The sequence below is a fragment of the Charadrius vociferus genome, unplaced genomic scaffold (genome assembly GCF_000708025.1).
Source record: "Charadrius vociferus isolate BGI_N301 unplaced genomic scaffold, ASM70802v2 scaffold136, whole genome shotgun sequence".
Taxonomy (NCBI): Eukaryota; Metazoa; Chordata; class Aves; order Charadriiformes; family Charadriidae; genus Charadrius; species Charadrius vociferus.
In genome coordinates this window covers 1,800,262-1,823,336 of record NW_009648960.1, presented here as the reverse complement: position 1 = coordinate 1,823,336, position 23,075 = coordinate 1,800,262, and the positions used below count along the sequence as shown (strand labels likewise).

General features: G+C 43.9%; 1 protein-coding gene across 1 annotated transcript in view; it reads right to left on the bottom strand.

Annotated features, from left to right (window-relative positions):
- ABCA12 (ATP-binding cassette, sub-family A (ABC1), member 12) overlaps positions 1-23,075 on the bottom strand; it is a 53,504-nt gene that overhangs the window by 4,521 nt on the left and 25,908 nt on the right. The window contains exons 24-40 of the mRNA XM_009887567.1: positions 22,504-22,728; positions 21,000-21,138; positions 19,409-19,661; positions 17,959-18,045; positions 16,648-16,741; positions 14,962-15,089; positions 13,970-14,057; positions 12,455-12,560; positions 8,845-8,899; positions 8,186-8,363; positions 6,151-6,266; positions 5,373-5,532; positions 3,797-4,065; positions 2,951-3,147; positions 1,161-1,284; positions 401-545; positions 121-255 (exon numbers count right to left, since the gene is read on the bottom strand). Coding sequence (XP_009885869.1) covers positions 121-255; positions 401-545; positions 1,161-1,284; positions 2,951-3,147; positions 3,797-4,065; positions 5,373-5,532; positions 6,151-6,266; positions 8,186-8,363; positions 8,845-8,899; positions 12,455-12,560; positions 13,970-14,057; positions 14,962-15,089; positions 16,648-16,741; positions 17,959-18,045; positions 19,409-19,661; positions 21,000-21,138; positions 22,504-22,728 — 2,499 coding nt within the window. The remainder of the gene's footprint in view (positions 1-120; positions 256-400; positions 546-1,160; positions 1,285-2,950; positions 3,148-3,796; positions 4,066-5,372; positions 5,533-6,150; positions 6,267-8,185; positions 8,364-8,844; positions 8,900-12,454; positions 12,561-13,969; positions 14,058-14,961; positions 15,090-16,647; positions 16,742-17,958; positions 18,046-19,408; positions 19,662-20,999; positions 21,139-22,503; positions 22,729-23,075) is intronic.

Sequence of the window (23,075 nt, the reverse complement as noted above, 5' to 3'; positions counted from 1 at the left end):
TGGGCATTTGGGGAGCGTCCTGTAAGCTGTGCCTGAGGAGGTTTTGCCAGACCATCAAAGCACCCCTTTCCAGCCCAAAGATCTGCTCGTCTTTCCCCCAGCAAGGCCCTCATGTCTCACCAGCAGCAGAATTGATGGATTCCCAATGAGAGCCAGGGCAGTCGACAATTTTCTGTTGGTGCCATAACTGCACATAGAGGTGACCCTGTCTTTGTAGGCCATCAGATTCAGCCGATGGAGAAGCTGGAGTACAACCTATGGGAGCAGGAGTACTGCTGTCACAACAATGTCCAGCCATAAATTACCATGCACATATCTATTTATTGAAAGACTAATTAAATCAATGTAAAGGAACTCAATAACTGCAAAATGCTTTAAGTCAAGCCCCAGCATTACTCACTCCTTTGATCTCTCTCTCTGGGATGCCGTGGAGCCTAGCATAGTAATACATGTGCTCTTCCACAGTCAGCAAGTCATCCAAGGCATCTTCTTGAGGACAGTAGCCAAAGAGAGACCAGTGGGCCTCACTGATATCATTCAAGGACCTGTGTAAGGAAGTTGGCAAGTCATTTTAAACCCACTGAATTGCCAATGCACTTTGGAATCAGACAGGAGAGAGACAAACCCTTTCTCTTGCTTCCTACCCCCTTCCCCAACCCTTGAAGGAAAATTCTATGAATTTGCAGACCTTCAGCTTTTAGGCCCTCACTTCTGCAAAGGAGGAATTGAGACGTCTGTTAACCGTGATGTCTAGTACATAGCTCTCCAATTACCGCCAGCACTTCAGATGGCACAGCTGCCACCAAACCTTCTCCTGTTAAACAGCGCTTTGAGATGAGTCCTGCTGGTCTCCAGATACTAGCTCAGAAGTGGGATCACACTTAGCTGAGGATATGAGTCTGATCCCATTTGTAATGGAATGAAGTGGAAGAAACACCACTGAGAACAGCAGAGGTACAACAGCAAAATGCAGACCCCTAGGGAAGCACGCATACAATCTTCAAAGGATGAAATTCCCTGCCTTATTTATTTTTACTCTGTTTTGAATGTTTTGTTTTGTTTCAGAATTTTACTTTTCTTTTCCTTTGCCCTCCAGCCTTAAAAACTGCTCCCAGACTGATTTGCTCATGCGCCTTCCCCAGAAATCACATCCTCCATACCCAGAATGATCCTGGACGCGTAACCTTCCGCTGGATGCTCCGATATCACCCGTCAACATCTTAAAGATGGTCGTCTTTCCAGCTCCGTTCACACCAAGCAAGCCAAAGCACTGGGTTGTGGGAAAGAAAAGTAAAAATGTAACCATGCTGTATTTATAATGCAGAAATATTGCTCTGAGATGAGTGCTCAGTGCATCTTGTCTCTTCTTTTCTTTGGACCTTTGAGCAAGATTAATTGCAAGAGAGGCAGAGGTACTCAGAGTATACGAACTTTATAATGGAGATTGTTTATGGTGCAATATACTGCATCTTATATTAGGACCGTTTGTTTAATATGGTGAAGAATCAAGGATGTGTCTCTAATAGAGTCATTCCTTTTACTGCAAGGTGCATTTTTGCAGCGAGCTCGTCTGACAGGCCAAATCCCGATCATCTAATTTGCGCAAAGCCTCCCGTTGACAGGAACAGAGCTATTCATAGGAATGAGGTGAGTGAGGTTTGTGCTGTCATTGGTAAAACCTTAATGCGACACAAGATTTTTGTCAAATAATCTCACTAATGCACTACATTAATAAGATTAAGAACTGGCTCCCTGTAGTGCAGTTCAGTATCTCATGCTAAAAATCCATGTTTTATTGCTAAGGTTGGAGATATGCAGTTGTGTGTTGCATAAGCAATCACCATTGGGCTGATAATTACTATTATTTTGATATCGTTCGTACAGACCAGCTGATGTGAAAATCCTCAGGTGTTGGGCCCACTGCAGATGCACAGCATCAATCCAAGGCTCTTCCCCACCTTGAGGTCCATGCAGGGACAGTATCTGTGCAGTCTGTTGTACAGGGTTATGGCCTCTGCTGACACCAGCATCGGGCTGACTTTTGGCAGAAGTTAGAAACCTTAATGCCAGTTGTGGCTTGGAAAAAATCCTCTGCCAGAAAGATCAGCCCCACAGCCTCAATGTGAAGCTGTTGTCCTCATGCCCAGCACCCTACATCCTTTCATGCACCCAGTATCTCAGTGGGACCCAGGCAATTAAAAAAAAATCAGTTGCCAAGGATTACTTCCAAGCTTCCCCACCAATCAGGTGCTCAGCCTGAGGTAGGATCTGGTCTCCAGAGGCTCCATGAACTTTCCTCTGGGTCTCAGAGGTGCTCCGTGTTCTCCTGTCTTTTCTCTTCTCATGAGTCAGTGTTTTTGCAGGTAACTGCACTGACATGACCAAATAATGTCTTTTTTTCCTTTAGAGTTAGATTAAGTCCTGATTCATAAAAATGTGTGCTCAGCTGAAGTGATTTGTCTTTCCCTGATGGGAAAATACAAGCAGATAAGCCTGACTCACTGTCTCCCATGCAGTTTAGGTGAATAATTGCAACTGGACAAATTCTGCTGTCTTCATTTACCATATGGTAATCCACAGTGACCTCCCAAGACTGCACTGTGCTAGGTGCTGTACAACCACAACATGCAGACATTTGGCTCTGAATACAGCCCCATCACTGTCCCATCACTCTTTCTAGGGCCTTCAAACTGTCACTTGGTGTCCCAAATCCACAAGGAGCCTTTAGTCACTACTGTAACCCCAAGAATCAATAAATTAAAAAAAAATAAATCTATGTTTTATTGCTAAGGTTGGAGATATGCAAAGGAAGGAAGGAGGAACAAGCCATTACAGTCATGCTGGCACAGTGGCAAGGACTGGGAGAGAAGATGACAGTGGGACTATGGATCTGTTCCAGTTTCCCTCCCCAGGGCGGAACGTGCCCGCAGCCTTTTTCTCTCGCTTACCTCTCCAAGACTAATATTTTTCACAGCCATGATGCGTTTGTGAGGAAGGTGGTAGATCTTTGTGAGATTCTGCAGCTGCACCACATCGAAGTCAGCTTTGCCAGACTCCACCCGGTTCCTCTCTGCCTGGACATCCCCATCCTCTTCAGACGCAGGTGATAGAAGCAATGCTTTGCCATGTACTCTGTCAAACAGGAACCTACAGGGAGGGCAGAGAAGGGACCTTACCCTCTGGCAAGCAGACAGCAGTGGGCCCGTGTGCTTGAGATACTAACGAGCCTTCCTGTGAGATCCCGGGGCGTGCGAACATACACAGATAAACACACAGTTTCTATTCTCTCCTGATATTTGCACCATCTAGGGAATTAAAAAAACTAATGTTCTCTTTCTGGCTATTTTTTTTTTTTTCTTTTTCAGCAAATATTCTGAGCTGGAGAAGGCCCTGCCTTGTGGACACACTTGTAACACAAGCGACAGGACTGTTGTCGCTCCTCCCTGTGTACACCCAAGCCAGAGGAGATGGGTAGATTGAGACACAGGAGGCTGTCAATGGAGTGACTCCTCTTACCAGCTGGCTGAACATCAGCCCACCAAACCCAGAGCCCTGAAACGATGGCCATAGTCTCACCCAGCAAGGACTACCAAGGGACTCTGGTAACCTATACCACTATTAGTTAATACTCTAGTAGGTACTGGGACTGCTGCCAGAGAAAACTTACTCCATGTTTGCAAAGTGCCTTGGAAATTTATGGGCTTCATAATTGACAATGATGGTGCGAGAGCCCAGAATTAAACCACTGAGTGCTGGCTTGGTCCATTTTCATTGCGACACTCCAGATATTACTTACTCTAGTATGTTGTTCCAGACTCTCTGAATCATCCTGTCGTGAACTGTAAGACGAATGGCAAAAAACACGGTGCCCTGGATAAACATGGCAAACAGCTTGGATGTGGTCTTGTCCAGCTCAAAGGTTTTGTCAGGGTAGTCCACTCCATAAGCTTTTAAGAAGCCCAGCAGCGCCTGATCCTGCGACAGTTCAATCAAGCCATAGCCAAAGCAAAATTGTGGGAACAGAAGGAACACATGCCTTAAGTTTTCAGCAAGATCATGCAAGCCCTGAAAAAAAAAACAAAAAGCAGCACAGTCAGTCACTGTTTTTATTCATAGAATAAATTCATAGGTTTGATGTGGGACTGAAGTGTAACAATTACATTGGGATTTGCTTGTGTCTCAGAGCACAGATAAATTGAGAGCAAAGAGCTCTGGAGACAGCTCGTTTCAAAGGCACAAGGTCATAAAAGTCAACAGGCAGCTCCGAGGTTGTGATCACCCATAGTAAACAGCAGCCAGTTCCCAACGCAGTCCCTCACTGCTGCTCCAGCCCCCTCACCCGGTGCACGCAGCAGCCAGACACCCACCTGCAAGCCAGAGCTGAATCTTGCCACTGAGCTGCACTATGCCTCCCAAAACTACACAGCTGCGGTACCAGCCCGCTGTGGAGCACAGCCCGCTCCCCTGGGGCACTGCCCTCTCTGTTTTCCTTGGACAAACACCTCCATAAAACATAAGATTTTGCTTTAATAGACATAGAAGGGCTTTTTCAGTTAATTCATGGCAAAAGAGCCCAGTGCACCGTCTCACACTTATGAATTCTCGGAGGTAGAGATTTGGTACATTTCTAGCAGAAGAAAGGATTAGTGCACACAGCAAAGTGGAGAGGCAGTAAATTAGCATGGAAAGAGACTGACTCCCTGCCACTGGGGCACAGAGGGATAGATGACGATCATAATTCCACATCCCTAAAATCCAGGGACTTGCTAAACAAGCACTGACAGAAAGAAAACTAAATGTAAGGTGTACATTTTATCCCAGTTATTCCCAAGTATATCTCCGTTTAAGAGAAGGCTTTACTTTGGGAATCATCGCCCTCTGAGTCATTTTTCATCCTTGCAGGGAGAAGATGATTGCATTACAGATCTAGATGACAGACAGCAGTGCTGGGCTTAGTGCAGCACATGTCAGACTCAGGGCAATGACATCTAGTTGTCACTCTCCACAGTTTGTGCTGCAAGAACTTAGCAATGGTTCAAAGTTTCCATCAACTTTTTACCAAGCAAACATCTACACCCACCTCCTGCCTTTCTCTGCACAGGTAGTTTCCTACCTCTCTTTTTGTATTCTCCCCTCTGTCACCATCATCTCCTTCTTTGGTGGGGGTGCAGATTTATGGACAAGTAAGATTCATATTTGACTCATGTCCTGTCTGTAGGGAACCCCATAAGTCCTGGCACTAGCGTCCTCTGCTTGGTCTACCTCAAATACCTTGAAGCCAGCCAGCTGCTAAGGACCTGATCGAACCCACCAAACTCAACAAGAAGCCTCCTGTTGTTTCACCAAGGATTTAGTAGTAGTAGGATTCCTACCTGATCTGTGGCCTTTTCCTGGGAGAGCAGAAATACAACCGAGTGAGTAATGATGGTATTGATGCCAAAGAACAAGTTGACGCAGACATAAACGATGAAGGCCATTCCTGTTTCTTTGAAAAACCCAGCCAGCAGGTACATCCATGAAAACGTTGCATATCTATAAATTGTCAACAGTGCAGAGAATACTACAGTAACTCAAAGAGCAATTGAAAACAAACAACTAAAGAACTCCAACAACATAACAGTTCTGTTTTGGCATGTGACTAGATTTCCATATTACAGAAGCTTAAAGGAGGAAAAATGACTTTGTATCTGTCAGAATTTGATGAAAAAGTTGATGATACATACTTTGAAGATGGAGCCCCAGCTGAAAAACGGCAGACTGGGCCTGGAGGATTCAAAGCCAGAGAGACAGTTCTGCTAAGTTTTCCCGAATTGTGCTACTGGGTGTTTTTTTTTTTTCCTCTCTGATTTCGAAATGCTTCTATATCTTGAAATTTGCAATAGTTCAGTAAGCATCTGCTTACAGCTTGGGCTGTCACTGTGACCTTGAATATTTCATACCCTCACGTAGAGTTTGCTTTGAATAAAGCAAGCATGACAACAGTAGTTTAGCTCACTGCTCCTGGAAGGAGCAACTAGTCACCATTTGTAAAGTGCACATTGAAGAAAAAAGCCCACATATTCCTCCCTTGGATCTCAAATTGCAGCAGCCTGCAATATCCAGTTCCTCACTCTGTGCAATGATATTTAAATAACCAAGCTCCACACTTACCCAAACAGTAACAGCAGAAGAAATACTGCCAGTAAGTTATTGTTGTTGCAGAAAGCTGGTATCTGGAAGGATGAAATAACTCCTATTGAGAGTCCAATAGGGACCATAAAAAGTACCTGCAAAATGATATTAAAAAGATGTTATTAGGACGATAATTCTTAAAGATTTTTCTAGAACTATGCAGAAGCAACGACGCCAGGTCTGAATTTGGTCCCACAGGCGCAGTTTGGGTTTTCTAAGGGAAACCAAATAGAGGTGGGGTCTCAGTCCTCCTGAGAGTTTTGGAAGTCTTGCAAATGAGGTCCCGCAAAGCCGCTTTGGATAAGCTAAGCCTCAACATTCAGGACTGCGGGAAGTAAGTGCCTTAAAAAAAGGTTGTGAATGAAAAATACCCCTTTGGGTTTTCTGTTAGGCTTGCAGTCAGACCACTTCATTGTGGCCTGTAAATCTGGTCTTTATAATGTTGAGCCAAGCCAGGGACCTACCAAACGTCTGCTTTGAGAGGTTCCTCTCTTCCCCAGCTTTGGGATTTAACAGAATTTATTGGCAGGGATTCGCTGAGAAATATCAAGTTGCCGAGAGCGCTGGATTAGTTTCAGCCCACTGAATACTGATTGTGGCAAGGACTCTGGGGTTTTTTCCACAGGCTGATTTACAAATATGCAGTGCTGGAGCAAGGGCCTGGGTCGGAGAAACAACCACAGGACTGGACTGCCCCATCCTCACCCCTGCACTGCGACTCGGGGCTGCTCTGCCAAGCCAGGCTGCAGCTACGCTGCCTTCAGACCCCTTTCAAGCCCCGTGTGCAAGGCAGGAGATACTTGTGCTGTTGCCTAAGCACACCAGCCCCTATAAGCAGGCAGTTTAGGCTGTTTGGTGGTGAGCACTGTATTGTTAGGACTGCTTTGTAAGTGCGCATCAGTGTTAGCAAAACAGCTAGAAGCTCCGGCTGTGCTCTGCGGAAAGAGTGAGGCTCACATTCCCCAAGGGATTTCAGCCCCCACTGCATCAAAGGGGACTGGCCACCCAAATGCCCTTGAAGATTTCATATTTTCAGGAATTGATGATATCACTGGGATTTTAGGCACTGGCAGAACTTCATCAATAGAAATTTGTCGGATACGTAGAGCTCATCACCATTACAGCATAGCTGGCAATGCCAAAGCTCACAAGCAGAGATAGTCTGTACTCGCAGGTCTCTAACTACGTGAGGGTTTGACATCGTGCACTGCAGGTAATTCATAAGACACAAAGCACTTTAGTCTACAGACACCGTGCATATTTATCCTCTGTGCCCAGTGATGCATTCCAGCAGTGCTATTAACCCTCTTTACCATGAAGAAACTTAACTTCAGGCAGAACAAGGGCAATGCCTACGCCACGTAATGCAGCACAGTGCTGGGGAGCTCAGCTATCCATAGGAACAAGGTGGTAAATCTATACAGCGCAGTGCAGCACTGTAGAAAGGAACTTGCTTAGGTCCTGGGAGGCACATAGCTGCATTAGTAGCTTTCCTTGGCTTAAAAACCTTTATAATATATAATCTTAGAGAGAGCATTCAACCCAGCAATGGATTTTTGCCCAACGGGGGACTGTCAGCTGTGAGATGTCTGCTAATGTCATACCCTGTACTCCCAGGGTTTCCAAAACGCCTGTAGCCTCAAACCCCAAAGCCTTACCCCAGACGCGTAAAGCTTGCATGACAACTAATCTAGCCCTGCAAGCTAACAGAAAAGCAGCTTGCTGCTTGCATGTTAAAACTGAAATCAAGCTCTGGCCTGTTCTGTGTTGCTCTCGTAGAAATGTGCCGAGTGTTTTGCATATACTCAAGAGAGACGGAATGCCTTTGCTTAGCAAAATCCAGTGTTGCGGTTCACATTTAATAGTCTTCAATGTCTTGGAGAACAATTACTACATAACACTCTTGGTAGTAATAATATTAAGAAGTCTAGGCAACCAACTTTAAATAAAGAACTTTTTTCCCCTCTGCTGTGTATTGCTACTCTCGGTGCATTTAAGAATATGAATTATTTACCAGATCATAAACGAAGTTAGTCACCCAATAGCTTGTCATCCCAATGCCTGAGATATGCTGCAGTTGTTTGGCTTTGGTTTGATGTTCTTTCACCACATAGAGCACAAAGCTTGCCGTCGTGATAGAGTAGCCAACCAAAACAGACATTGAAACTATGATGTCAAGTAAGCTGTTGAGCCTGGGGAGAAAGTGGAGAAAGATGGTTTTGGTGAGTCAAAGTGGCAGATTTCCCTCATTGCAGAGGCATTGTTTAGAGCTCAGAAGCAAAGAAGTCCTGATTCTGTGCCAGCATCTTTTGCTGATGGCAATTACACCTAGCAAAAAGAACTCACAGCACTGAGTCATAATACTGTACCATAGCATTGATTGGAAAGGTCAAAGGGAAAGTTATGTAATCATTATTATAGTGCCAAAGCAATGCTGTAAATGTGACCTCCAGATCTATATGGGATTCCAAAAAGAAAACCTAACAGGAATCTGCAGCTCTGTGGCAAGCAGGATGCTATTCATGCATAGAGCAAATGAAGACAAAGAAGAGAGGAGTTTCATCATTTAGAGAAAGATATTCAGTAATTTAGGCTGCTTTATGGTTTCCAATAAGCTGGTTTGCTCCTTTTGAAGCTAAACAATTCAGGCATCAGCCAAATGAATCTTCTTACATTACTTGTTCTTGACTCTGTCCTCCAGGATATGGGTGAGCTGATAAGAAAATACCTACAAAAACAAAAAGAAAAGAAATTGAAAATGTGGCTAACTTAAAGCTTCCTTCACCAGTTCCTGAGATTAACAGTAATACAGAAAACTGTGAGCAGAGAAGAAAAACAGATCAAAAGCTGGTTTTTGCTCTGTCATCTTGGTGTAATCTTGGGCAGAATTTTGAGCATCCCCATTCTTTCTATGATTTCACTTCAATGCACAGCAGATCTGAAATATAAACCTTAGGCCTTGTTTCTGCATATGTCTGGCTGATAGATGCCAGATAGACGGGATAGTATTCACTTCAGTAAGAGCACTCCCACACCTAAAATGAGGCACACGCTTGTGGGTCCATGTACTTTCAGTTGGATTCCTCAACACAGACACATTCAAAATGGGTGAATATGTTTCATTTTAAAGTTGCTGCTTAATGATCTCACTGCATCTCATTTGTTCTTTTATCATCAGAAACAAATCATTCCCTATTGGCTTTCTCTACAACTATTATCTTTCTATGATATATGTCTTTCTCAATACAGGCATCTGTTGAGATGCTACCATAAACCTGAGTAAGCTACAGACACTTTTGTTCCCAGTTTGGCATTGGGTTAATTCTGAACTATTCTGTCTTATGCAGCTAGGGGGAAAAAAAAAAAAAGATCATTTTGTCCAAAGGAACTAGCAAAAAAATCTAATTACTGTGTCGGTAGGCCCTGTGTGACGCTTTCCAAAAAGATCCCTTAAAAACGGGTTTGTGTCAGGCATAAGCTGCAAGACAGAAATTTTCTGCTCACATGCATTATGATCAGAAGATTTGGTTTAAGTACTTTTTCACCAAGGAGAACACCTAGTCCAAAATATACTACTATTGCTCATCACAGTGCATTTGCTGTTTGGAGGCAATTTGCGCCTATAAAACCAGAGTTGTCTAATAAAGGGAGGAACTTGGAGGGCTCTGGTGGGTCAGTTCCAACCTCTATTGAAGGTCTCTGCCTTGGTCCCACCCCGATGACAGCCCAGTCTCTAAAACTGTAGGACCCAAGAAAGGGTTTAGGCTAAGATGTTTATGTGCTTAAAAACGATGTTCTCAATCTGTATTTAGGCAACTAAGTAAATGCCTCAGTTCTCAGGGAGTGCTGGAGGACCTCTAGCTGCTATTAAATCCAGAGAGATTTGCTAGAACATGCCACCTCTGAAATTTAAGCTCCTTACAGCCAGGTGCTTGACTTTCAGCAGTTATATGAGGAAGAACCATTCTGGGCTATTTTCCCTAAGAACGAGCACTCCGACATGGGGGCCAGAAAGAAGATGGCTTGTGGGTTTAGCTGACCAAATGCCATACTGAGCAAATAAATTTGAAAGGGAAGATTTCATAGGAAATTCATTTCATATGGGGAAGAAAAACTCATCCTTGTCATCAGTGAGAGAAATGGAATTAAAATCTTGGGCTGCTGATAAAGCCACACAAACAGCCAGGAAATGTTTCCCTTCTCTAAAAGAGAGAGAGAAAGAAAGATACCGTCTGCCTAATCTGTTAATACTTCACTATAAAGCCATTTTCCTTTACTGAAGCTTAGGCTAGAAGTCAAAATTTCCATTTCAATGCTTTCTCTTTTTTGTTGGTTGGGATTGAGAGAAGAGAAAGCACAATATACATAAGTCAAAAGCTATTATGACTTGCTTAGTGACAGGGTAAAAAGCTTTTTATGTATTTTTAAAAAATATACGCAGTCTAAGTCAAACCTCTAAAGCAGGACTGGCACCTCTTTCAAACTGCTGAAATGACAACACACTTTTATCTGGCCATTTCAGTGGTTCTTAAACTGTCATTTATTTGTCACAACAACAAATAGATTTAGCTGCCAGGAACATACCACGCAGAACGTCTGTTCAATTGTATTTCAAACTGGATTTACACTACCCCGGGGGAGCTATCCTGGTCCATTCATTCTATTTCCCCCATTCTATGGCTTGGATTATTAGTGGGAAGCAGAGAATTATCTGTCTGGTCATTTACTACTAAGCATTTCTTTCCAAAAATGCATAAGCAGCGAGGCAGATGGAATAAAAACTGCTGCGATTCTTTCCCACTGAAAAATGTTATTTTGCTAGTAATCAAACTTTCCCTGTGAAAACTTTCTGACTGTTCACATAAGCTTCCTACCTTTGCTCTCGCTACAGCATGTGTTGGGATTACAGAGACAGAGCAAGAAGCTTCACTGCTTAATAATTCAGCTGCTCTGGGATGTTCCTGCTGCTGGAAGTGCCTGGCTCAGGTCTCCTCTCTCTGCACCCGGGCAGGGGCTGCAGCTTTGTGATATGCTCGTGCAGTGCACGACAAAAAGCTTGACCCTTCTGACCAGAAGGGCACGCTGCAAATCTCAAAGGCATGAGCCAGCGGGTATTTTAGGATGGCGGTGGGGACGAGGCACTGATTTCGCTTGTTGTGAGCTGAGCTTGTTGTGAGGGGAGTTTCAGCGTATCAGTATGTGGAGGTGGGAAGAAAGACACGCTGTTTTGACTTGTAATCAGCATTCTGCTCTTTCTTTAATTCATGGCATGGCACTCAAAGCTCCAGACCAGATGCCTTTTCCATTACAGTTAAATTCAGACGCATAAGTGAGGAATAGCCTTATGAGCAAAGAGACACTGTCACCTATTTCGCTGTCACCGAGAGCAGCAGGCTTCTGAGGTGAGGGGGGATAGGCATGACCAGGACGTGGCTGGAAGGGCACTATTTTTCAAAGAAAATCAATCGGTAGGGCATTTCTGCACACAATTGCTACTCTTGTCAGATCCCATAAATCTCTGTATAAGATGTCTCCAAATGGTATCAACATAAATCTTTCTCTTCTCCCTGCACGCCCTCCATCTCTAGAGACAGGCATACATATATGCACATATTTGTGCCCATGCTGCACCCTTAATGTAGCCTAAACTGTAAATGGTAAAGATAGGGTGCCCTGGTCAGGAATTTGGGTTGCTGCATTACATTACTGAGGAGAAGCTATGAGAACTGATAACCCCAAATGGGCTACTAACACTCCTTGGAATCTGCGTAAGTTGTGTGTCAGAGGAAAAATATAGCTGAAAATTATGTTTCTCACTTAATCTCACTCTCTCTCAAACACAAACATACACAAACCCACACATCCTGACTTGCTCTCAGCAGAAGGGTGACATATTAAAATTTACTAATCTAAACCACCCCCGGAGATGAGCTAAAGTAGCCTTTCTATGCGTAACTAATGGGCATCTATCAAAAGACAGCTATTTCAGTGCCTTGATGACAGGCAATAAATCAAATAGCAACCATTGGCATTTTCTGGATGAAAGAATTGTTTTACATAGGAGCTGGGGTCTTCCCTGTCCAGCTCCCCTGAGTCTTTGACAAATCAAATGAAATATGTGATTTATTCGTGTTTTTCAATTCCTTTTTTAAAGGAATTGCATCATTGGGAATAAAGACATGGCCTCATTGAAGTCAAGGTAAGTGTTGACATCCCTTTCAGCAGAACCAGGATATTCTCCCCAAAGGGGAGAGATTATCTGCTCGTGTAAAGGGACACTTACCATATCTGGAAGTCTCATTTTTTGGCAAGTTAGCTCGCAGAATGAAGTTGTTCAAGCTGTTGAGATAGGCTGGAAGGCTGTGATAACCTTCGGGATTATACCACACCTGCACACAATTGAGAAATTGAAAAGATTTGGGAGAGAAATTGTTACTGATAACATTTTGGTTTGTTCTGCTTGCACAAGTGAAACATTCCATGGCTGTTAGCTAAAGTCATAAGCTCTACAAGTTAAAGTCCAATGATTAAACCACATCAAGTACCAAATGAGTACAAAAGCACATTTCACTTTCAGCATAAGCAGTCCCATCAGCTTCATTTGCCTTCTGGGAGAGAAGAAAGAAGCACTGGCTGGATATGTGACATAACGGATACAAACACTTGTTTTCTTCTCTGTAATAAGTTAGTCAGATCTGATGAACACCAGCAGTGGAGACTTTCCAAAGGCGGCTAAGTGGTCAAATGCCTAACATCCCTTGAAAGCTGGGGGAAAAAGGTTGCTTTTGGGCAGAAAATAGCCAGTTGTCACTTTCTCATTCAGCAGCAGCCTTCCCCTCCCCATAACTTTTATTACCTATACCATGATAAACCCTGAGGACTGAGGGGAAAAAATCAGATCACAGGACATGCACGCTGGGGGGAATTTACCATCACCTACTTTAAGCACAACCCACAGCACCCAGGTTCGAGGTGTAAGTTACCTACTGAAGGACAGAGAGCTTAGGTTATTAAAGTTAGAGGCTGAAACACAGCCCACAGCATCCACCTCTGTATATCCCCACGTCCTGCGTGCTCAGTGATTTCATTCTCCTTGCCCAAGCAGAGCAAGGACTGGAGCCTGCCCTGCTTCCAACACTATCAAGGTTTCCAGGTATTAAACCTGACATGTGATAAGCAAACAGCAATGCTTTCAGATCTAAGATGAAGCTGCAAGATTGGAGGGGTGAAAGTATCTGCAAATTCATTACATGAGCTCTGAGTGTTAGTGAAACAATAAACCCTGTGATTCTCTTTTATTGGAGCCACCTCTGAAAAGAGCTCTGCTCTTGCAGGAACACTCTCCTGGTAGCTACGTTTTGCAATAAGATACAGGATCTTGTTAATTCTTTTGCATTTCCCTGCTACCTCAGATTTCAGCCTTGGTGCTTTTAACATGGATGCGTTACAACATTTTCACTGAGCAGAAACAGAGAAACGGATATATCAGAATACACCAGCCAGCCCTAGTTAAGGTACATACATTCTCTCATGAGATAAAGGTGCTACTAATTGATCTTTCCACCTCTGTAGAATAAAATTATGACAGCAGAAAAATTGTCTCCTGCTAGCAAGAGAAGTCAGACCAATAAAAAAGAATGGGGAGAAGAAAGAAAATGAACTGCAAGTCATCTCTCCCACGCCAAGCTGCAGATTTCAGAAGGTTTTGCTTTATTTTCTGAAATAGCTCTGAACTCAACATCACTTCTCTTGGGTCTCATGCTTCCCATGCTAGGATGAGCAGGGGGAGGTTAGTTACCTTAGTCAATGTTCTGTTGGGGGGCACCGGTCTGATATCAAACTGGAGATCTGTTGTCAAAGGCAGCCCGAAGCTCCAGCCACCATACCTGAGTGAAAACCAGAGGGAAATGCGTTGCTACCCTCATTCAAAAGCTTTAATACCTTTGGTTGGTGCACGTTAGCATGCCACCGTCACCCCAGTTAATTCTAGCTTGACTTAAAAGAACTTAACCCAGTACATAGTGCATGGCCAAGGCAATGCTGCTGCAGGGCTCCTTATTTGGGGGGAAAAAAGGGAAACAAACTTGGCAGCACTATCACAAAACTGTGCTGAAAGCCTCCATTTGAGAAACATTTTGGAGCCACGTGGACTCCAAACCCGCTTGCCTACCACATCAGAATACGATGACTGCTTCTTAGCCAGAAGACAAGCAGCTCATTTTAAATCAGTGGCAGATGAACATATCCCTTGACAACCTTAATGGCAGGCTATTTTTGCCCCAAGACAAAGCTGTATTGCAGAGTCCAGACACACTAATAGCTCTAACAACCCCATGGTGCAAGAAAATGTTCAGCCTCTAATTTCACTGGAATAGATGCACTTGTTTAAGTGAAGCACACACTGAGACTCTTCAGAGAATCAAACTTGGAGGAAAGTCTCTCCCCAGGGTTTACTTCGTGACAGGCTGTGTCAGATTTTCCTCTTTTTAAGCATTTCTGAGTCAGACAAAGGTTTGTCTGTGGATCCAGCCATCAGCCTATGAGGTGATTGATACGTTATCCCTAGGCTATCTCTGCTATGATCAAGCAGAGCACTTGCACAGACCATTATCTTTAACTCCATGATTGCAGCACATTTCACCTCCTTTCACCAGATTCACAGACACCATCAGCAGACAGGGCCTTCTAAACCCCTCCTGCACTGTCACCTTTTCAAGCCCAATGGATATGACATGTATAAAAGGCTGCTCCCAGTACAATTCAGAGAAGGACCGGAGATTTATGCTGTACCGTTTTTGCAGGAAGTCTTTGGTAGTTGCCAGAATGTAGGTCTCCACATTGTGCCCTGTAAGGTTATAAAGTGTCCGTGTGGAGAAGGTTCTTCTGTGAGGGGGAGTGTAGTTTGTCTGAGGACATGTCTGAGCAGAGACAAATGAACAAAAATGTTAGTGTCTGTCTTTTAACTAAAAACTAGCATATCAGGACCAGATTGAGAGCAGGCAATGGCAACATTCTGGTCCTGGGACTGATTCCTACAGAAGCTGATGATTTGCAAATCAGGGTGCAAAGACACATGGCATACATCCCTGCATGCTGCGCTGAACGTGTTTAGCGAGGTGCTTAAGCACAACCTTTGCTTAAATCTACACTTCAGTTCTACTGACATCAGTGAGACCTTACATGTGCTTCATGCTACGTGGGAAGATTTTCGCTGAATTAAGGCTGATCCTACTTCGCAGATCATCAGAGTGACTGCACAGACAACAGCAGAGGGCAAAACAACTCACGGAGCAGAAAACTTCGTGGTAACCTCAAACTCTCATCTTGCATTTCACAGCAGCTACACTCTACATTTTTGCTTTACTGTCAGTCATTGGGAATATTTTCCAGACCTTCAGAGAAACCTGGGATTACTCCTGAATATATAATTTAGATGCTGAGGGTCAAAGTCACATCAACTGTTTTGTAAGGTTGAAGTGTCCTACCAGACAGTATGCTGGCTACTTCTTTCAGTTCATCCGTAACAAAACCCCTGGCCTCCCCCATTGTGTATCTGTTCATAACTTTGCCTCAGAATACACAAAATAGCTTCCTTCATGCTGAGGAACACTTGCCTGTGTCTGCTAGAGGTGAGAATCAGCTTTGAACATTACCCTGACCTACCGAAGAAATTATGGCAATGCTTTTAATGAAGTGAAATTAAGCGTATGTCCAGAAAACGGCATAAAATAGCTGCATTTTAGGGAATGACTAGGAACATTCAACTAAGTACCTGCTTTAATCTTACAAATGGCATCACATTGCACCTTAAGTCTGATTTCCTACTGGAAAAAAGCTGAAGATAGTTGAAGACCACTGGAGGGAGGAGAGCTCAACTTCAAACTGGACTGTAAAATCGTAACATCATTGGGGCAGAATCTGCCTTTTCCCCATGTGCATATAAAGACACTAAGCCCAGCAGTGTCCATATCTAGTTCTGTATGTAGCACCATAATGCAAATAACGAATGTTATTAATCATTACTATTTATAAGAAGGAGCAGAGTAAAAGCAGATGGATCTAGACTTTGCATAAAGTTAAATTCTGAAGAGCAAACAGCAATAACAGCTGTGCATTCATATAATGACGGTGCTTGTATAAAACGCAATTTTCCTCTTGAATACATGTTTCACCTCTGCTAAATGGGACAATCATACAACATTCAAAAACACCATTAAGCCTTTTCCCACCACGGGGAAGAAGGCAGATATATTAGCAAGCGAATCTTCTGAGAATGCTCTTTCCTTTCCTGTCCCCCAAACTGGTGCAGACAGTGGTTAACCAGTGTACAAAATCAACAAGGCCAAAAAGAGACAGGAGGAATCCGAACACTGAGTTCCCCACAGTATCATGCCTGTCCACAAAACCACTCCCAACATACAAGGCCCCCCAAATATCCCCCCCAAACTCCCTCTTTTTTGGGTTTATTCAAATTACCTGGATGCCATTTGTGCAGTTGCAGTCAGAATACTTAGTTCTCTGGTTTCCACTGATAATCCACTGCCCAAGCATGTCCTCCTTTAAACACTGCCTGAAAATGAACACATTTTCCTTTGAGGTTCTCTATGCTCAGGTGTGCAAACGATGCTAATTGCTGTCATGTTTAATGACAGCAAGGATGGCAGTGAGCAGCTTCAGCAGAAAAGCAGACCTTCTTGTCAGCTCTGGGTGCTTCAGGGAATATCCATCCTTGTGCTGCCTTCGGTGCCTCTCGGCAGAGAGCCTTTGCTACTGCTCTCTGTGCCTGGATTTGTTCAGCTGATTAGAAGGAACCCAGACACCGCTTCATTCCCACAGCAGACAGTGTAAGGAGTTAGCACGCGAAGGCCCAAATCATTTTACAGTGCAGAAATAAGGGCTATTGTCATTGCAATAACTGGGGAGTCCTGTGATGGACTGCATTGACTAGGCAGTCACTGTAAATACTCAGTATAAATATTTGCCTGCAGATATGTGGCATGCATGAGCATGCAAGTCTGCCCAGGATTATACTACCAATTCCTTGAAAAATTATCTGCAGAGCCCCAAACCAAACCAACCCTCATGGCGCAGCTTTTAGATATAGATAACAAAAGCTACACTGAGAACTTTCTGGGTGGGCTCAGTGTTATAACTGGGATTACTGGGGAGGCAGGGACTACTTCCCAGGTTTGAGAATAGTTTGCTCTCATCCTGGCATCCTGCCACCACCAAAGCTGCTCCCTTACTACTCATACTAATACAGGAGTCCACTTATGGTGGTGAGTACCTCTTGAGGCAAGCAGAGAACACCAGTGTCAATGTCCTGGGACCGTGTGGAAGTCCCAGTCTCAGCCTTAAAGCACAGTATAGTTTCCTGTCTTCAAGAACATCTACAGTTCTGTGCTGGCAGATGCAAGCCTTCACTCCAAGCCGCATAGGAACCACGCAGGCTCTCACAGCAGGGCTGAGGTCTGCTTCACACCAATCATGACTACACAGCTCCCTGCTCAGAACTGACTTGCACCCCGCCAGTTCAAGTCTGCAAGCAGCACGAGCTTGTGCCTGCCTGCAGAAGGCCAGTTAGACATGTCCTAATGAGCTGAAAGAGCCTGCAAGTCAAGCTGAAGAGAGGCAGAAGATTTTTTTTTCCCCCTCTGGATGTGGCACCAATGTATGAAAATTCTGCAGATGATCAAAGATGGTTATTAAGATCTAATGGCTAATACCGCTATGTCAATTCTCTTGCAGATTCAGAATTCAAGTGGAAGAAAACCAAGAACTACTTACGAATTGCTTTCATTCATGCATGTATTATCCGTTCCAGGGAAAGCAAGCATCGAAGAGACTAAAGCATCTGTGGTTTCATTAAAATTCCTAAGATTTAACAAAGAAAGGAAAAAAAAAAAAAAGAAAAAAGAAAAAATGTTCAAGGTACTTCCACTGCCACTGAGCAGAGAAAAACTGTGTCTGAATGAAACAGGATTTATTTAAGATGCTAAATAAATGGTTAATCATGGTGCTAGCCCTGCAAACCACTTGAGTACATGCAGTACATGAGGGCAGTCACACAGGTTTAAAAGGACTGCTCATCACTTAGACCTGCACAGCTACTCCAGCGATTTGCTGCCTCTAGATCTAAGCAAGATACTGATGAACTTTTGGACAATCAGGATTCTGTTTTCAGGGAAAAGGCATCTATTGCAATTTTCAGGCACTATTTCCAGCCTTGACTCAGTCTGCTCTCTCATTTGTGAAGTCCATTTGGTTTTGGTGATTCAAGAAGATGCTTCTTGCTTCTGACCCAGCTCTCTAGCAATGATCCGTCAGGAGAAGCAGAGAACATTAGGAACAGAGGACTCAGACATGCAGTTCTGGCTCATTCCCTCATCTAGCAGGACTGAATTGGAAAGGCATGAGCAGTCCTGGGAAAGAACACCTAAGAGCAGCCATGCTTGCTTTAGAGCTAAATTTTATATTTCTGACTTAAAGCTGAGAACCACTGGAGAAAGAGAGCAGGTCACATCATGAAATCAGAATGATACAAATTATAAGTTCAAGGCCAGGTTTGATGGGCCTTTGAGCAACCTGGTCTAGCGGAAGGTGTCCCTGCCCACGGCAGGGGGTTTGGAACTGGATGATATTTAAGGTCCCTTCCAGCCTAAACCATTCTATGATAATTTTGGTAATAGAATTTTTAAGCACAATGAAATAATTCAGTGGTGACATCTTAATCACACTGAAAACCGCACGACCTTCAAATGACCGCCTGCCTTGGACTAGTGGGGCCTGGGCAGGAGAGGGCAATGCCGACAGTTCACCAGATGGATAGAATGTGATCCCAGAGTTGTAATGTTGGAGACAACTGATGTGGGGACCTCCACTTCACATTGGGGGAAGAGTAAATATATTAAGAAAATCCCCCTGAGATGGTATGGCTGTCAGAAGCCGGAGGACTCCAATGGCAAACACAGAATATTCCTCACATTTCACAGTTAATTCCAACCGAGAGGCTGTTTTTCTAAAGCTTTCTGATTGCTGGTCTGAGCCAAAGCGTCTCCTTGAGAGACCCCTTAGGAACAGGATTTCTGTACGTTGTCTGTGTAACAACTACACAGATAAAATAGCTACCTATTATCTGCGTAACACTTTTCCACTGGGTCTGCTTAGAAATACTCCTGATAGTAAACTGGCTCTTTATAAACAAACAGGTTTAAGGATCACAAAGAACACCACTCACCCAAAGAAGTCTGCCTGGTCGGATGTGCCGTACAGAGAGGGGGAAAGAATCAGCTCGGGATATTCAGTCTCCTTAGTTCTCAGCGTCCCAAGTCCCATCGCAGCCATCACAAAGAGGACCGGAAGGATGACCTGAGCAATGAAGCCTCTGACATCCCGCCGGGTGTGGTGGAACCTCTTAATGAACAAAGCTGATGTCTTCTTAAGCAGCAACGGCAAACCCTGCAGGCTTTTTGATCTAATCAGGAGCTGATCTGGGTACAAAAGAAGAATGAATTTTGTCATGGATCAGTATTTGTGAGATGCAGGGAACTGATGGCTATAGTACCCTGGGAATATATTTAGCTTCCTGTACTCCTTTACAGATGGCAAATCAAAACTACTAAATTGGAACAGACGCATGGGACAGGAGTCAGATTTTGGCTCTTGAGTCATAAGCTCATATAACACCATCTTTTTGTTTAATTTCAAACGCGTACATGTAGTGAATTCATTTTGAGATCTTGCGAGAAGAACACAGGCTTCCAGATGCAACAAGTTATCTACATCCTACCTACCCAGCTGCAACTTACAGGGAAAACGTATTATTCTTTTATATTTGCAAACTGAAAATGTTCATAATTTAGAAAGCAGGTCCTCAGGCAAATCAATAAGAGAATTAATTCTGAAACAAGGAAACAAGGCACACAAAGTGATTTGCATGGACAGGATTGTGGTATACTAAAAGCAGAGCCAAACCTTGTGTAACCTATCCCTCTTTATGAAATATTAACCTATATAACACAACACGAAGCAAATCCTTTTCAGTGCTCTCATTAGGGATGACACAAACCACTTCTCTACATGCATGAGTTACTGTTTACAATAACATTTACAGTACAGGTCAGCTTTGAGAAACGAGTATGAAAATACCTCTGTGTTGTCCCTTATCTGCTTCCTTAACTATAAATGGTGGATTCATAAGTAAAAATTTGTTTCTACTCTGTGCGAAAGGTTGTTCAGCCAGGTATTTGCTCATTTTTGGGCCATGCCACCTTTTGCAGCTCACAAACCCTCAGGGATACTGGTGTAGCTGGATTGTCTTCTGACCGAGTTTATCCCACTGACTGGCCCTTTGAGCTGTTTCACCATACTGCAACAGCTGGGACACAGCAAAAAGCAGAGGAGGACCCAGCTCAGAGCTGTGCTGCTTTTGCAACAGGCTAAGGGGTTGCCACAAAGTTTCTCTCCAGTCCTACTAGTTATGTAGAAATAATCCTCTACATCAATTACAGCAATTACTTCCAGACGTATACATTTGCTCTTTCACCCACACATTGTATTTGAGTAGATTAAAATCTGGATCAATTTAAAGGAAGGTGGGTGCAAACAGAATGCCTCTGTAATTTATTCTGTGATTCAGACTTTTCCAAACCAGTGGGTCTAAACAACTGTTGAGTGTTTTACTTCTAGTGATTTATTGGTTTTGTGATTCCTGGTTGGGTGAAATGTGGTTTTCAACAAAGAAAGAGGACAGGGAGCTCAAATCAGTCCATCTGTCACTGTCTGCATCTGCGACAAATCTGGAATAAAACCTGGAGGTAATTTAGTACCGTCTCTTTCTGTGAAGGTATCCGTGCTCATAGATGTTTCATCACTACCAGTTTGACCACTGGATCCAGGCAGCTGTTGGGGCAGTTCAGCAACTTCTTGCTGGTCCTTCCCTAGCTCTTTTGTCAGATTGAGAAACACCTATAGAGCAAGAAAATATGAAGGAAAATTGGTCCAAATTACTCCATTTACCAATATAATCAGAATTCACTCTCCTACTTTGTAGCTGTAGTTGGTGCAACAATTGTGAATTACAATCCTCTTTCAGTTCCCTTTGTGCTCTGCAAGAGAAATTAACTTGGTTTTTTTTCCCAGTATAAAATTATTGTTGTCCAGCTCCTTGTCACCACCTGTCTCTCTCCTGTTGCACCAGTGGATTCTTAAACTTTTGCAGCCGCCCCCTGGACTTACCTCGTCCTCATACCACCTACTACGTGACTACTGAGTAGGTGTAAATTAAGCTGCGCTTCAGCTCAGGCCCTACATAAGTCTACTCCCCCCACGCCCACGCAGTGGGCAGCACACAGGCGGCTCTCCCTGCATGGCACCAGTGAAAAAAGAAGGAGGGCTGTTTCCCGGGGATGTTTTCCCCAGTAGCCTCTGACAATCCCGGCTGCCTCCATGCTGGGAGCGTGCACAGTTGTGGCAGCCAAGCTGCACATGGTACACACTGCATAACTCGTTCTTGCCGCCTTAGGAAAACACTTAAAAAGCAAGCAAGAATTTCTGAGCAGAAAGGTAAAAATCTCTCTCCCTCCTTTCTGCAAGACACAGATCATCACTGCTCATCATTTAAAGTTATTTTGTGTTTCTTATGCAACTAAATGTTTGTGTTTATTTGACCAGAGATTTCCCACGGGCAGAAAGGTGCCTGTGTTACTCCAAGATGCAACACGTGCCTCATTTGTACAATACAGCATCCATGCTGAAGTTTATCACTTAGTTTGCTAACGCCCTCCCTGCTGACTGCATCTGCAGACAAATCCAGATTTGTGGGGACCAGGAGAAAAGTTCAAAGAGAAACACATCATTGCCTTCTCTCCTAAGTCTAACTCCAGCCTCTCATTTTCTGGGTAAAATGCCAAAAAGTCTTAGCAATGTAAGAGAGTGGTACACTTTGTGCAATAGTATATGTATAGATTTATGAATACCTGAGGGTGGTGAGGCACTGGAACAGGTTGCCCAGAGAAGCTGTGGATGCCCCATCCCTGAAGGTGTTCAAGGCCAGGTTGGATGGGGCTTTGAGCAACCTGGTCTAGTGGAAGGTGCCCCTGCCCATGGCAGGGGGGTTGGAACTCGATGATCTTGAGGGTCCCTTCCAACCCAAACCATTCTATGATTCTATGATCTACACACTTTCATGTTCCTAAGTGTAACCTAAACCATGACAACAACCAAACCACTTCTTCCCCTGCCTCCAACTCTCACATTGAAAACATGCCACCATCTAGCCCAGAAAGCAGAGCTATGCAGTGCTGTGAAGTTAATCTCCATAACAGCTCATACCTCTTCCACAGTTGTGTTTGAAATCCCGTAGCAACCAAGGTTGAGATCACTCAAGCTGGAATCGAGGGCTCTGAGAAGCGCCTGGTAGGCCCCTGAGACTGTGGACTTGAAGGGGGGAAGCACATACACGAGCTCTCCACCAATATCCTCCTTGAGATAAGCCTCCGGGAGGTGGGACTGGATCAAGGAGGTCACTGCTGTGGTGTCACACTCCTCTATCATGTTCTGAAAAAGGAGGAAAACACTGGTCACCGAAGGCTGTGAGGTCAAACTTCCTATCACATGATTTAGCCCAAATCCTGTCCCATAGAATAACCAGTAGGTGATCTCAGTCCAGGGATGCAACACTTCAGTTTAAATATCAGAAGTAGATGAAAGTGGGTGTCTGGCTCTTGAGAAGAGAGGGGTGTGCCCATCTTGGTCCATCCAAGACCTCGCTGGGCCCTTTCTGTCTACAGAGATGCTAGTAGTGGGCTGAATAGACCACTTTCCACTGGTTAGGGGGTTTGTAGTGCAACAGGAAAAAAGCCTAACCACAAGTCAGCAGACTTAGAACTCGGCTGCCAGCACAC